The sequence below is a fragment of the Erigeron canadensis genome, chromosome 7, assembly GCF_010389155.1.
Source record: "Erigeron canadensis isolate Cc75 chromosome 7, C_canadensis_v1, whole genome shotgun sequence".
Classification (NCBI taxonomy): Eukaryota; Viridiplantae; Streptophyta; class Magnoliopsida; order Asterales; family Asteraceae; genus Erigeron; species Erigeron canadensis.
The window spans coordinates 13021182-13038129 of NC_057767.1; the positions used below are offsets into that span (position 1 = coordinate 13021182).

Sequence of the window (16948 nt, forward strand, 5' to 3'; positions counted from 1 at the left end):
TTACATGTTTTAAACAAGATGAACCAAGCCACAATCATGCCTAACGTTATAACACCTACGACACAAAATGCAAGTGTAAGGGGTTCTAATGCTACGTTCTTGGTAGCATGCTGCGAGTGGTAGATACCCGTGATGTTGGAACTTTTTTTTAGCAAACATACAGGTTAGTCATTAGTTACTATCAATTGATCTTTGATGATAAAAATAAGACACACTTGTATAATACTGGGCTTTTTATTGTTAATATTTTAGATTGTGTTTGGATGTTTTTTTTCTCAATAATAATTACTCAATTTTAGAAAGTGGGTCTAGATGTATTTTTGTGTTTGTGTGTACACATAAGATACAAAACTGATCATATTATTACTTAATTAGTTGTTAAATTGATAATTGTTATAAATTGATAATTGTATAAGCTTCGGGTTAACAGTAAAGTTATAACGGCAATACAGAGGAAGGTAGATTCCATGCCTTTACACTACGTTCTAACTTTTAACATTGTTTTAAAACAACTTATGTGAATATTTGCAATCGTTTATGCGTACAACACGTGTTATTGGATAAATAGGCCTAATGCTTGGAACTTGTGTTTATATTTGTCTTTTATAAAGAACATGAAATTAGGAGGAATTCTCATGTAAGTATTTTGTTTAAATTTATCTTACCCCATGAGCTTAAATTACTTGGTAGTTGCTAGGGACCTAAGGTACTATTATCGAATTCGTTTTTATTCTATAATTTTCTTTTACCATCATCATCATTATCTCACAGATTCATGCCTTTCCTGATCCTATCAGGAAATTTATGCCCACCTGGGATACAATGGACTTTACTTTCCCTCTTCTTGTCGATAAACAACCCGGGGTCGTGGGGATACTATTATGATCCTTTAGTTTATATATGAGAAGAGTACCCCCTCCTAGAATACCATGATTCCCGTAGGCGAGGGTTGCCAGTTGCATGTCGATTTTCATCTGCAAAAACAATTAGTCATTTATATTTATATACATCCCCACCTTCCTCTAGTATATCACTGGCAGTCCATCATGAGTGCGGCACACACCTTTTTGTTTGTTTCTGAGCCATTTTGGCGGGGCGTACTAAACCCACTATGTACCACACTACCGGGTGGCTCGCCAGTCTTTCTCTGCATGTATGTGGGCTGCCTGCCCCTTCCCGAATAGACGAACAGGAACAAGCTGAAGAAGCGAGAGATATGTGGGCATCTTTTAAGATTTTTGTGGCCATTAGGTAGCATACATATACTTTTTATTTATATGATAAAAAGTTTTATTTTAAGGTACCAGTTTGCCTTTTTCAACTAATTTTTTGGTTATTATTATTATTATTTGATCAAGTTACTTCTAAACTCATATATTGAAATTTTGAGGAATAGTGGAACCGCAACCGCTTTAGTCACAATGCTTACCATCTCACAGAAATGGCTGGATTGAAATCGTTGTTGTAAATTAGTCACATTATAGTGCTAAAAACATGTAATACGTCTAGATTATTAGGAAACGATGGGTTAGTGACCAAGGGCAGTCAAAAATACAGAGTCTAGGAAACAAAAATCCAAGGTTGCGGGTCTGGGCATAGGATTTGATTTTTAACCAGCTGGGACTTGAAAGAGGTGGATTGATATGAAGACTCTTGGTGTCACATAGTACTTTCTAAGACATGTTTCTATTTCTCTAGAAGACTATAAGTGTCACATATATTCATCTTTCAGTTTTGTTGTATATATATGCTTATTTTGTTTGTCTGAAGCATACACTTTCGAACTGGGAAAAAACATTATTTAACGTATATATATATATATATATATATTATAACAGTTAGGAACCAAAAACAAGCCGGAACAAGGAGAAAACCATAGAAATCGACGAGAAATAAGATAGTCGTTGTAACTCACGGGTATCAACTAGATCTCATCATCCTAATTGATGAAAAGTTGGGTTTTCAATTTCTATTGTTTCTCCACCAAAAATGTATTTAAAGGTGAAGCCGTGAAGATGAAGAAAACCCATGTGGTAAGTTGTCTTCTTCAACATATTGTAACTTAGAAATATTGAAGTGGCATGTAGCTTTATTTGTTTTTATTTTTACTATTATGGTGGAATATAAAGGTGTGTATGTCATGGTATATGTAACTATGTTTATGGTGTTTGTTATGTTGCAGTTTACGAAAGGTGTGCTAACTGAAGCATTTTTAGAAATGGTCAGATGAATTCAAATTAGGTGTCAAAAGCTCCATCGAATGCAAAGATATTTCTCACCCTTCCTCTATCTGCTGGTGCCACTACTTCAAACAAGTGCCGGATGTTTTAATTTTAGACAAGATGGCAGGCGTGTAAATACCACAAAAAATGTTTTGTTTTGAATGAGGTTTTGAGTCATCCAAAATTTCTTTTATATTTATATTTAATTTTTGTTTAGTTCCAATTGATTTTACAACTTTTCTGTACAATAGATATTATTCACCTTTTTTTGAAGATATTCAACTCTAGAATGTATATGAACATCTATTTTATCATATATTCACTTTTCATTTTAACTAGAAAATTTTGGATCCCGCATTGCGGGGTCTCAATTCTTTTATTGAAACGGTTCGTTATTTTAGTATATATGCCGTGAATTTCGACAGCTTAATAGAAATAATTTTAAAAGTAAGCAAGAAAACAAAACGTAACACGTAGTAGAAACCTGAACGGGATGTGATATGACAAAAATATTATTATATTAATTCAGATATCAGGTGGATGCGATATAGCAAAATGCAAGTAGTGGTACGGGGTGTATCACAATAAGGTTGAATGACAATCAAAAAGTGTGAAAAAAACAAAAGAAGTAACCCGTAATAAAAAATCCGAAAAGGAAAAACAAAACTAAAAAAGATAAAGACGTGACAAAATCCGAACAGGATGCAATGTGGGAAAATCCAAACTATAGGAAACGTGCGATGTGTCACTTTATAGCCGATGCGACGTGTCAAGTTTTAATAAGCATGGTGACTATTGATAACCATGCCAAAAAAAAACTCAAAATGGGATCTGTAATGTCAGAATCTAAATAGTGATGCGGGTATATGATGAACCAATAAAAGAGATCATATACGCAAAAAAAAGGTATCAAAAAACCAAGAGAAACCAAAAGATAAATAACGTTAACGAAAACAGAAATAACAAAGGAAAAATTAAATTTTGTGTAAAAGTTTCCAATATATTAATTCAGAACACAAAAGCCAAAAAACTATGATGAACACTAAGAAAAAACCCCAAACGGGATCCAAAATGACAAAATCTAAATAGTGATGGGGGTATATGATGAACCAATAGAAAGAAAACACAAAAGCAAAAAAACTATGTAATAAACCAACAAAAACCGAAAGAAAAATAACCTTAACGAGATCCGATATAGCAAAATCCGAAAAAACGCGGGGTATAGGTGAACCAATAGAAAGAAAACACAAAAGCAAAAAAAACTATGTAGGAAACCAAGAAAAACCGAAAAAAAATAACCTTAACGGAATCCGATATGGCAAAATCTGGAAAAAACGCGAGATACAGGTGAGACCAATAAAACAGCGCCACGTGGAACGTGGCACTGTTCATAAGGCTCGCCATTAATGATATAGTAATATTGTATCTATTGCATATCATTTATAATGAACTATGTAGAAAATAAAATAGACCGGTGCAACGCACGGGTTTCACCTAGTATTGGATATGGGCCCCAAAGTGTAATTCTTTATATTATTTTATTATATTAAATAAAACAAGATTGTTTGTAGAAGGTTTTTACTTATGTGGCATGCCATCATTTTTTCTTAAACTATTTTTAAAATTATATGATGTCATAATAAATTTTTTTTTTTTCAAAATTTTTTTTTTATATTAGGCAATATGTCATTTTTTTTTTCCATAATGTTTTTTTAACCTTAATTTTTTTAATTAATATGAAAAATTATCGAATATATCCTTTTTTGTTGAACAATATTTATTCTTATTTCTACTCCTAAATTACATGTCTGTCAGGAAATAAGGACTCTCGAAAAACACCCTATTAATCCACCCCCAAAAATTTAAAAAGTGGGTCGAACCCAGGTGGATCTTCCGATTGTCAAAGACCTTACCAATGCAACACCAACCCCATTGACTGACTGTATCCTAACTCTTTAATTTTAGTTTCATATCTACCATTGATTTATGATAGTTACTTTTTTAATTTTTCATCACCCTTATCGGTTTTATATATTAATGTTCATTTTTACAAGTATGTTGTTAATTATCCCCGTATCAAATTATAATGTATTAACAAAAAATTACATACTATTTCTATATATTTTTTGGTTTTAAAATTTTAGTTAAACGTCCCGGGTTGAACCCGGGTTGATTAGCTAGTTGCTCAAATAAAACATTATAAATAAATTTTGAGGGGGTGATTAATGGTGAAAAATAGAGTTGTATAAATAATTGATGTTTTTAGACCATTAATAAGTTCTAGATCAATAGGAAGATGAAATGATTAGATATGTAGGCGAACAATTAAATTGGTTTGGTGAAATAAATGTCAAGTGAAATGGTTCATCTAAGTGAAAGAGAAAAATGGTTGGGTTTGATTTCTTTTGTTTTATGATTTGTTTTATTTTGATTGATTGTATTGTGAGATATTGAATTTGAAAGTTAAGATTAAGGAAAAAAGAGAAGGTGATATTGACATGACAAAGAAAAAAGTACGTAAAAAAAATGAATGGAAAAAAACGGTTTTAGGAATGTTTTAGAAAAGAAAACAAATGATGTAACGTTGAAGAATAGAAGTAAAAAAATACCCTCCTATAACAAACAACCTTATAATATAAAAGTTTTATAGCTAATTGTAATAAAACCGTTAACAAATTATTGTAATGAATTTATCAAAAGTAATGATATTTATATCACTTCACATTTAACAAACACAATTTCAATTTACATATATATACTAGCATGGTATCGCGCAATGCGACTGTATTCGTGACGGAGACGGTGTGGTTGTAGGGGACGACTGTTGGTGGTAGAGGAGACGTCAAGTGGTGTAGACAATTGATATAAAAGTAATTGATGTAAAGAATTAATAAAGATATTTTCAAAAAAAAAGAATTAATTGTGTAATATAATCATTAAAAGTATTTTAGACATTTTCACATGTAACTTTAACTTGGAGGGTATTTTTGTTATAAGATAATACGAGCAATAGTACCTGCGCAATGCGGCGGTGAGATGGTGGAGGTGATAGGTCATAAAGGTGATAAGTCATATACTGTGATAGCCAAATGTCTTAGCCGTACGGGCTCCGTACTCGGATTGAAAAATTCGTCGAAAGTATATCGAACAACATCTCTGATGAAAGAGCATGAAATTTTAAGAACACCCATACAATTTTTATAATTTATCGATATACGGTTTTTGAGATAAATTTTTTTGAATGAATTAGAGTAATAAAATGATTTATACAGCAGAGTGAAAAATGAATGGTTGAGGTTTAAGGGTATTATAGGTATATTAGATAGAGATGTTTAAATTAGTGAATAGAAAAGGAGAGTAATTTAGGTAGTTCAATCATTTTTTTGATATTTTGAAAAATGGCAAAATACTTTATAAGATATTATGGATAGATAAATAAGCAATAATTAAAAATAGAGTTAAATGCAAGAATGGTCCTCTTGGTTTGTCATTTTTTGCAACGAAAGTCCCTCTATTGATTTTTTAGCAATCGTGATCCTTGAAGATATGTTTCAGTTGCAACGGTGGTCCCTCACTAACGGAACCATTAATTAGTGCCGTTAAGTTTCCCATGGAGTAGCACATGAGAGGTATTAATGTCCTTCCACCTACACAAACACATGAGTGTTCAAAAGTATCCGTATTCGAACCATGATCCGAAAATCCGATTCGATTTTCTCTAAAAAGTTGGATACCTTAAATTTCGGATTCAAATTCGGATAGTGATTTTTGAAAAGTTTCAGATATTTTGGATTTTTGAAAATATCTAGAATTTTTTTAGTTAAATTTCAATGTCATATTTTTAAAATTCAAAAATATTGAAAATATATAAAAAAAAAAAAAGCTTAGTTTCAATATCTAAAAGTATTCTAAAACTTGAAAATACCCAAAAATCTGATAATACGAAAATTACTATGATACTTATTTTTTTCATAAATTTTGGCTATCTGAATTTCGGTATTTATAATTTCGGATAGTGTATTTAAATATTCGAACGCATATCCAAACGTTTGGATATCAGAAATATCAAAAACTTTCATGATAATATAGATATAATATCCCTTTTGGATACCCGAAATTTTGGCATATTTTATCCTGAAAGTTGGGATATCTGAAATTCAAATATCCGACTTTTAGATATTCGAATATCCGAAATTTTCAAAAATCTTTACATGTATTTGAATCCCAAATTTAGGATATCCGAAATTTGAATATTTGACATTTCAAATAATATCGGATTAGATTTTTAAATAACGTGTTTGGATACAGATACTTTTGAACGCACTTATGTTTGTGTAGGTGGAAAGACATTAATACCCCTCACGTGCTACTCACATGGGAAACTTAACGACACTAATTAACGATTCTGTTAGAGAGGGACCGCCGTTACAACTGAAACATGTCTTCAGGGATCACACTTGCTAAAAAATCAAGGGAAGGACTTTCCTTGCAAAAAGTAACAAAACACATGGACCATTCTTGTATTTAACTCTTATAAAAATAAAAAACAAAGTAGTAAAATAGGAACATAAATCACAACCGTAAAAGTAGGCATTGGATCCAACGGCCAGGATCAATTGACTGAAAACAAAAGAGTTGTTGAGATTCGTATATGCTAAAAGTACGTAAGCAGTAGCAGTAGTAGATTGCATCGAGGCTCATCAGGCGGAAATACCTAAAATCCTCTCCCTCCAATAACACACACACACAACACCTACTATTTAAACCCAATTCACCACACACACATTACTCACCCCTACACACTCATTCTCAGATCCACTTGTTTGAATAATAAGGTATTTTGTACATGTATAATTATACTTTCTGTATCTATTTATTCCATTTACTTGATTACAATAGTTATTATTATTATTATAGGTTTTTCAATTTTATGGATCTGGAAGTTCTAGTAATTAGATTTTAATGTTATCGCATTATATTTATCTGTTTTCTTGTTTTGCAATATGTTATTTTTGATTTTTAGGATTTCGTTAATTGTAGTCGGGTAAAATTTAATACGCATTGAAATGATAAAAGTATATATAGGGTTAATTGTCTAGAAATGTTATGTACCTTTTTTTTGCTTCTTCCGAGCCATCGAACTCTTTTATTTTCTTTTAGGTCATTAAAACTTTAATAGCTGTTCTTATAGGTCATTTTGTTACCAAAACGACGTTGTTTTGGTAACAAAGATAATGGTTTAATAGGAAGATATATCAAAATTTAATGACCGAAAAGAGACATTTGAAAAATACGATGGCCTATAAGGTACAAAAAAAAAAAACTCAAATATTTGTTCTTTGTATTTTCGTTAACAAAATGGCATTATTTATGTAAGAAAAAGATACCAAAGTTTACAGGTTTGACCAAAAGATTTCTCAAAGGAAAGAAATTATCAGTTTTATTAAAAAAAATATTCAGAAATATGGATTTTATTCCAGGCCAAAATATCTCTCAATGGAGAGAATTTTTGGGTTTTTATGTTTGTCAAAAGTCGAACTTTCGCTTTTGTACTTGTTGAGTTTTAGAAAGTTTTTAATTTTATAAACGCAGTTATTTCCGATTCATATTCCGATTTCCGGGGGTAGTTTGACATAGCTTATATTTGGCCTATTCAGGTTCGGTTTAACAAGAAGCAAATCTTTGTAGCTTATGAGTTTATGTTGCAATTTTAAGTTGTGATAAGCTAATAAGCCAGGAAACAAGCATGGTAACAAATGGGCTTATATGACATCAGTTGAGCCAAATAAACCAAATTAAGCTTAGCCGTGTTTAGTCATTTTTCATACATATAGTTTTGGATAGAGTTTCATGTGCAATTCTGAGGTTGGTTAGCTTTCACTATGCTGATAGTGTTGTCATATGTTGTTAGTGCAACTTTATAATATGGAGTTAGAATGTTCGATTTGAAAGTTCACTTGCTTGGATTGTTCTTGTTAATATCTCTTGATATTAGATTTCCGTATTTTTATTGACCTTACATGTTGAGTTATGAAATATACAGTAAATCATCTGGCAGTAGTCTTGATTCTCGGTAAGACTTTTTGTTTATCCTCTCTTGATGTTACATCATGTATATATCTTGGCTGTGCATATAATAATTGTCTACATTTGCATAAGTTCGTTTTAGTTCTAGAGTCTATATTTATCTTTCAAGTTTTGAAACAGTTCTGGAGTCTATATCTGTCATCTAGAATTTTGAAAGTTTAATTAAACCGTCACTAAAAGTGAATCAGATTTGAGAGTATGGTATCAATCTTTAAATTGGCACTGTGCCTATGTAAAGGCTGCACATTTAGTGATTAAGATAGCTACCAACATTTCCATGCCAATACTTACTATTTGCATTCAAACTAATGTGATAAGTTTAGAGGTTTAGGTTGATTTTTTGGCTTATAATTGTTACCAAGTTAGCTCAAAGTTTGAACAAATATGCTTCAAAATCTAGTTCCAAGCTTCAACGTAAATGCATCCAAAAGACCACCATAGATGCACTTGTCATCCTTATTAGTATTCAGGTACTGAAGGGTGTCATCAGCGATTAAGACTTCACATATTTATAAATGAGTGTTCCTGTATTATCTCATTTTCTATTTCTTTTAATCCATCAAACGCAACTAATGAATTTTAATAGCAGAGAACAGTATAATTTTTCTAGCTCTGCTGCTGGAAATACCCTAAAACGAGCTCATTTGTGTACAATATACTTTTAGGTTCTGTCTATCCCAATATCCTTGTAGGAATTCAACATATTCTGCTACTGTTTTTTTCTTAGTTAACATACATAATCATGGGCTTGTGATGGAGGCTCATTCTCCCATGATACTTGCTGTATATTTAGGTCTACATGCATTGCAAATTTGCAACTATTACTCTACTTAGATTTTATACCGAAATTTGATCTCTTGCTTCCTACATCACCTCTAGTCAATTTTACCCATATTTGATATTTATTACATTGCCTATAATTTAGTTTTGTTACCATGTGCTTCAAACCTGAAGAACTAATTAGAGTTTTGGTAAAGTGTCAAAACAGTTGACTTTTTCTTTCGATTGAAAGCTTTGGGTAGGGCCAAACCGAAACATATATTGGTTTAGTTATCTTATAATGGTCCATGGATAATTAGTGTTACAATTGCCTAGTACAGTAACTAAGAATCTAATCTCTGAATGAGATATTGTAGGAATTATATGAACTGGAAACCTATTATTGTAATTACAAGTCTAATGATGAGATTATCATTTACAAAAAAGTGAGCTAGATACTCGTAACCCTTATTCTGCTAACCAAAGTGTCCGTCTTTGTCATCATGTTCATCATTTTACATGCTTACCTTTCCTGAATTATTTTTCTTACCTTTCCAGTATTTGGTGTTGATCATTGAATCTTATTTTACCTATGTTCTTTAGGATCGAAAATGGCAGCATCATCAGCAAGCGCCCTGTCAATTGGATCAACATTGTCCCATGACTCCATAACTAACTCACTTTCACAATCAAGGACATGTGGTATGAGTGTTAACTCTAGAACCCGCCTGATGAGTTTTAGTGGCCTCAAGGCCACAACATCCGTTGCATCAGTATCATCTTTCCTGGGAAAAGAGAGCACTGCAGTTCTTCGTCACTCTTTTGCCCGGAAAGCTCAAAATCACCTTCAATCATCTCCAGATGGTCTACAGATTCAGGCATCTTTTAAAGTAGCCATTCTTGGAGCTGCCGGGGGCATTGGTCAACCATTGGCTCTTTTGGTAAAAATGTCTCCATTAGTTTCTGATCTCCACCTATATGATATAGCAAATGTTAAGGGAGTAGCTGCTGATCTCAGTCACTGCAACACTCCCTCAAAAGTTCAAGATTTCACCGGAAATGATGAACTTGCCAACTGTTTGAAAGGTGTAGATGTGGTTGTCATTCCTGCTGGCGTTCCAAGGAAGCCGGGCATGACACGTGATGACCTTTTCAACATTAATGCGGGAATCGTGAAGACGTTGATTGAAGCTGTGGCTGATCACTGTCCTGATGCTTTTATACATATTATCAGCAACCCAGTTAACTCAACCGTCCCGATTGCTGCTGAGGTCTTGAAGCAGAAAGGTGTCTACAATCCAAAGAAACTGTTTGGTGTCACCACTCTTGATGTCGTGAGAGCAAACACGTTTGTTGCTCAAAAGAAGAATCTAAAGCTTATTGATGTTGATGTCCCAGTTATAGGTGGTCATGCGGGAATTACCATTTTACCCTTGCTATCAAAGACTAAACCGTCCGTTACCTTCACTGATCAAGAAGCGGATGATCTGACTGTTAGGATTCAAAATGGTGGAACCGAGGTGGTTGAGGCTAAGGCCGGTGCAGGTTCTGCCACACTCTCCATGGCTTATGCAGCTGCCAGATTCCTGGAGTCTTCTCTTCGCGCACTTGATGGAGATAGTGATGTTTACGAGTGTGCTTTTGTTCAGTCTGAAGTGACAGAACTTCCATTTTTTGCCTCAAGGGTTAAGCTTGGGAAACAAGGAGTCGAGGCAGTGATCTCTTCGGACCTTGAAGGATTGACGGAATATGAGCAGAAAGGTTTGGAAGCTTTGAAGGTGGAGTTGAAGGGAAGTATTGAGAAGGGTGTGGCATTTGCACAGAAGCAAACCGTAGCTGCTTGAAGGCCATTGTCAGTTTGAGAGGTGTTCCAGAGAAAGGTAATAACATTCGGCATGTTTCTTCTCCAGTTACCAGTTTTGTAGCATTCAAAAACTTATTGCCTGTTGTAGAATTTGGTTCACATATGTAATGCATCCCATTGTATAACATGGAATAATGTTTTGCTGATGTTATTGGCAGCAGAAAAACATCTCCTTTTTCTTTTTCTTTTTGGAATTATAAATTTATACATTTTAATGCTTTTATACGTACACTGCGCCGACACAATTAGATGTACTGAATTTGTTCATATGGTGTTGCATAGAAATAAGTACACTTTGCTGGACAGTGTGTTTAAAGTCATGATACCAATTCTGGATTGTAACTTCTGTATAACTGTATTGACCGATCAAGTGGAAGACATCGATACGCTTAGGTGCTGCTGTACAGTCGAACAATAAAAAGGAAGTTAATTGGTCGTAGAATATTATATATATAAAAAAAAGAAATGTTAGGTAAATCATACAGTACTTATCTTAGGTAAAGCAGGAGACTATATAAAACTCAGGGAGAAACTTTTTTTAAAGTGATAGTACCTAAGCTTAGGTAAAATTTGCAATACGGATCATTTAAAATAAAATAAAAAGAGAAAGCTCTCAACATTTCACAACTTGGTATCCAATGTCAGTATGTCACAAGATTAATAGATAATTGCTTATTAGTTTTTGCTATATAAATTAAATAATTAATTAACTATAAATCTTATTAGCTCTTTTATCGATATCCTACATTTTATAATTTTTTTCTATATAAAAATATGTTAAACATTACTTAAAGAATAAAAACCTTAGCATCTCCCTTCCTCATTAGAGGTCAGGAGCTCGAGTCACATATTTGGGGATGATTACAGGTATTTAATTTTCACTTATGGTGAGTCTGGGTAAGTTTTTCGCTCCATATCCTCGGATGATAGGGGCTTTCTCATCAAGGGGTTTAAATTGGGGTTTTATTCGGAGTTAAGTAGGCGTGTACAAAATAACTGGGTTGGACCCGAACTTGAAAACGAACCCGAACCCTAAACTGGTCAACAACCGGGTTTGACCTATGGGTTATAACCAGACAGGGTTTTCGGGTCGGGTTCGATTTTTTTGTCAAAACACCCGAAAAGCTCCGGTCAATGTTTGATCCAAAACCGGGTCGGGTTGGGTCAGACACAATTTTGAACCCATTGAACAAATACCCCAGGTGGAGTTTCGGGTCGGGCAAACCCGGTGTTTGCCCACTACTGGAGTTAATATTGAGATTCTTGTTAAAAGGGAAAGAAAGGTCTTCGTCTTATATAAAAGTAGGAACCCTTGATCTATGATATAAAACGTCACGTTGTAGGTTTCGGGTCGGTTAGGCCCGTTTCGGATCGTCTAGCCCCTTTCCCAACCATGGCGAGTCGGGCCTGTTTATGTCAAAACCGTTTTACCACTTTGAGGCTACCTTGTATGTGGGACTTTTATATTGAAAAATTTCACGTGGTAAGTTTCGGGTCGACTTGACTTGTTTCAGGACCAGTGGCCAGTTTCATCCTATTGGCTCACTTACGGCCGTATCGACACCATACTTGGTGTGGGCTTTGCTACACGAGAAAAAGATGTCATCATGACCAAGTGCCAAGCCTTGTTCTCATGGGGCCTCATCCGGATGACACTTGATCTTCGTTGTTTGGTCATCGTGTTTACAGCCGGCCAGGAGCCTCTCTTGGAAAAACTTTTATGTTTGTCACAAAATCCATGGTGATAAGAGTATAAGGACATACTTGGGCTAAACCTCAGTCTTACCTTCCCAGTGTCGCCTTAATCAACTTTGCGATGTCTTCACTTTAAAGTTTAAACTAATAAAACCAAGCTTAGTTTGAACAAAGTCGGAAATGGCAATCTCATTTAACTTCCAAATAAATTTCATTCATAGCAAAAGTTCAAAATCCAACATGCGAAAATAGTAAACAGTACATACTAATGCAATGTTTCCTATATGTTATATGGTCTGGTATACCACAAACAACCAAGAACGGAGTCATCATCAGTTCCTTGGTTTGCCCCCTCTACCACGTCCACGCCAATTTCCACGACCACCGCCTCTGCCGCCACCCCTACCGCCATGACCACCACCCAACGCCTTGTTGACATCAGGTTTCACTGCCATGTTTTCAGGCAAGGGAAGAATGTGATCCACACACTTGCGGAAACTAAAATCATCAGAAGTCTCGTCCTCTCTGACTAAGAAAAAGCACCGGCTTTTCCACTGTGGATGGTAACGCACTTGAAAAGACTTGACGCCAGAGCCAATCTTTTTATCTGATTCAGAATGTCCTTTCTTAAGCAAGTCCAGCAGCATTGCATGTTCGTACTGTGTAACAGATGACAAAAACATACCACAAATTAGCATTAATTACATACCAAAATTGGCTTTACCAAAAGAAAACAGCACACTCTCAACACAAGGGAATGCTCCCTCTATAACACTGAACATAATTCTTGAAAGAACAACAATGAAAGTGTCAACTGTATCAGCCTCGCATCCATATATTTCGGTTACAATACTGGTTACACAACATCAATTACCTATTTATCTTTATTTATTCTACATGCGAACATTAGTCATAAGGTGTTTGGGGGGTAGCAAAATGTGAGAGAAACGCATCGACAACTGATTATTGCTAGTATTTTGATAGTTTTCAGATAAAAAAAAAAACGATGGGTCACATTTCTATATGGTAGGAAAACTCTTGATGTCTCTTCATAATGATATTACTCAACTTTTAACAGATAACAAGGAGATACCACAAATTAGTGTAAATTACTTAACAAAATTGGCTTTAACGAAAACACAAGTGAATACTCCCTCTGTAACACTGAACACAAGTCTTAACAGGATGTCAATGTTAGTGTCAATAGTATCGGCCGCACATCCATATGATTCTGTTAAAATACTGCTTACACAATAATTTCCTATTTATTCTTCAAAAATACATTAATCATAAGGTGTTTGGGTAGTCACCAAATGCCAGAGTAATGCAGCTACAACGGAGGATAGTATTTTAATAATTTTCATATAAAAGAACTTAAAAAAGAAAAACAACCGCTCATGACTTAATAGAGGGAAAAATAAAAGATGTATCATGATAAGAAAACTATTGGTGTGCATGTGGCGGCGACTGCAGTGTGTTAACCAACAGTTTAAAAACCGACAACAGTTATTAACCACTTCCTAGTGATTTCGACATTAGTGTTTGAAATATGTCAAATTTTATTTATTGAAGTAAAAAAAAATGGCTCATCTCTACTAGATCTCCTTAATCTTAAAGTTAGGAAACATATCAATGTTTTTTATACGGGTTAAGGGTCTAAATACCAAGATGAATTCCCGTTTGTACACAGTTGCACTATGTAAAATGACATCAAAAGTATATCATATCTACAATTTATAAAAGTTTATTGATAATCTAGGTCAATAAATTTATACCTGACGTAATTGTGTACAACTAGAAAATTACATTATATTATCATTCAGCAATTTTTATGCAGTTGGTACGGATAGTTACTTAAAAAATCATACAAAAACAGAACACAAAAAACGGTATAGTTTGTATATCTCAAAATCATGTATTTCAGACAACCAAAAAATTAATAAAAGAAGAAATAAATAAAGCGAAGTACCTTATTGACATTGAGATTTGGAGGCCAAAAGTGAAGAAACTTATAATAGTAATCAAAAATCTCAACAGAAGTATCAAAGTTTTTATAGCCAACAGAAACAGGGCCAGTTTTTGTTTCTTCAAGTCTTTTTTCTTCAACAGATTTTTCATTGTCATCATCTATTTTTGGTTTTTTAGCATCAACTCCATTCTCTGGAGATTCATTATCTTCTCTCCCTCTTTTTGTTGCTGCTGCAGCGGCTGTGTTGACTTCAAGATCCATCTCTGTTGATGAATCGTTGGGCTCGACGGCGGCTACTGGAGTTTCGTCGGCCATTGGGTTTGTGGGTGGGCGTGTGGGTTTGTGTGGAATAAAAATAGAAGTAAAACCCTAATTTAAACCCTGATTCCTGATAAAAGAAAGAAAAAAATATATATAAGAAAAGTTTTATTACTTGATAGGTTGAGTAACATGTAAGGTTACGGAAGTCGGGAATCGGGATCAGTTCAGTCAGAGGGACAGGATTTTTTAAAAGTCGGATCGAAATCGGATATATAAAATAATAGCTTTTGAAATTATATGTAAGAAAAAATTAAAAATATATATAAAACTTTAAACATAAACATAACATAATTTTTCAACTTAAACATAATTGTCTAGAAACACTAACATAGTTGATAAAAACTTTAAAAAAAGAAAAAAAAAGTTTGACTTTGGTTGACCCAATCTGATATAGCCGAGGCTTGACTGATACAGCCGAATTTGGACCGATACAATCGAGTCTTGACCAAGATGACCCGAGTCTGGAACCCTAGCCGATTTTCAGACCAAGTGTGACAAACTTGCATCATCAGTCAGCCGATACACGATCTGACTCGGTTGTATGGGTCGAGTTTCACAACACTGGTTAAATGTATTACAATACCATTAAAGCCGATGGCACTGTTTTGTTGGTTGATATTACAAGCCGCATCATTATTCGGTATTTGTTATATCGGATCTTGTTCGAGTTTTTTTTATTGATTTTTTCACAGCTTTTTGCTTTGTGTTCTCAATGAATATATTGGATGTTTGTAACACCCCAAATATTTTAAGGTAAAAGAAAGTAACCCTTTTTCATAGTTTTGACATTAAATTAATTTCCTAGTATTTTATTTTTGGATATGGGGTTAATTTAGTTGGAACTTTAACGGATAGCGGATAAAATACCCACAAAAGGTGGGATGGGTCGTGGCATCTCCAAAGAGTGCCAGCCATCCTTTTTTGGCTTGTGAGTTACTTCTCACTCTCTTTTTCTCTACCTTTTCATGCATTCCTTCCCATTTCTTTCAAAATCAAGCTCAATTCCTTCAATTCAAGATAGAAATTATCATAATAACCATCACCAATAATCTTTATCAAGCAATTTGAAGAGTTAGGGTTTGTAGGTGTTGTGGTGTGGCTGAAAATCCTAAGGAATTTGAGGGAGAAGAAATTGTAACTTAAAGTCTTGAGTTAGTTCTTGGAAGATTGAGGTATTGATTTCCTTAACCTATTTTTATCTCTTTTTTCTCTTGAAATTAGGGTTCTTGGAGATTTCCAATTTGGGGGTTTTTGCTAGAAATTTATTATGGATGGATTTTTCCCAATTCCTTAGTTAACCTAGTGTCATTGAGTTATTTGAGGTGTTTGATTATGAAATTGATAAGTTCTTGTGATAATTTAAGTTTATGAGAAAAGATGAGTTTTTCTAGTTATTGAAATGGTGATGAAAATGGTAGGTTGAACTACCTTTTTGTAATTGTGGGTAATGAAAGTAACTCAATGACAAATGGGTTGGGTTGGGTTTGGAAAGGCTAGTGATTTAGTATGACTAGGTTGAGCTAGTCAAGTTGTGAATGAAAGCTTATGCATTTTATGATATGATCATAGGTTGAGCTTGTTGAGCATTATTGTTTAGCTTTGTTGTCTTTCTTGCGGAGGAGGTGAGTATATTTGCATACCTTTGTGTATACGTTGGGTCAATTACCATGAGATGTGAATGTTCCAAGCATAGTAATTGATTTGGCGTTTAGCCCATGTGGGGCATAGTTTATGAGGCCTAAGAACCTTCGGGGCCTAAGAACCCCGATAGTTGATCGATTGAGGCCTAAGAACCTCCGGTGGCCTAAGAACCCCGATAGATGATCATGATTATGTTGTTTAGCTTATATGGATCCATATATGTATTGTTAGTGTACAAGGTGCATATGTAAATGTGACATGACGATGCCATAGGTTACATGTAAAAGTTCTTGTACTTTGCCTTCCTTCGTATTCGTAAATGTATGCAAGTATATTCACTAAGCCTTTGCTTATATTTTTAGTTGTTTACTCTTTTATAGGTAGTTCCGG

The 16948-nt window shown here is 34.1% G+C and overlaps 2 protein-coding genes across 2 annotated transcripts; one reads left to right on the forward strand and one right to left on the reverse strand.

Annotated features, from left to right (window-relative positions):
• The first annotated feature begins 6894 nt into the window (after positions 1-6894).
• On the forward strand, positions 6895-11157 carry LOC122607443 (malate dehydrogenase, chloroplastic-like). Its single transcript, XM_043780416.1, has 2 exons — positions 6895-7057; positions 9672-11157. The coding sequence occupies exon 2, from the start codon at positions 9680-9682 to the stop codon at positions 10910-10912; it is 1233 nt and encodes a 410-aa protein (XP_043636351.1). The 5' UTR covers positions 6895-7057; positions 9672-9679; the 3' UTR covers positions 10913-11157.
• Positions 11158-12819: 1662 nt separating this feature from the next.
• Positions 12820-14976, reverse strand: LOC122607792 (protein EMBRYO DEFECTIVE 514). The gene is made up of 2 exons (XM_043780840.1): positions 14597-14976; positions 12820-13286 (listed from the first exon to the last, which is right to left on the reverse strand). Exons 1-2 carry the CDS (start codon positions 14909-14911, stop codon positions 12960-12962), a joined length of 642 nt encoding a protein of 213 aa, XP_043636775.1. The 5' UTR covers positions 14912-14976; the 3' UTR covers positions 12820-12959.
• Between the last annotated feature and the right edge of the window lie 1972 nt (positions 14977-16948).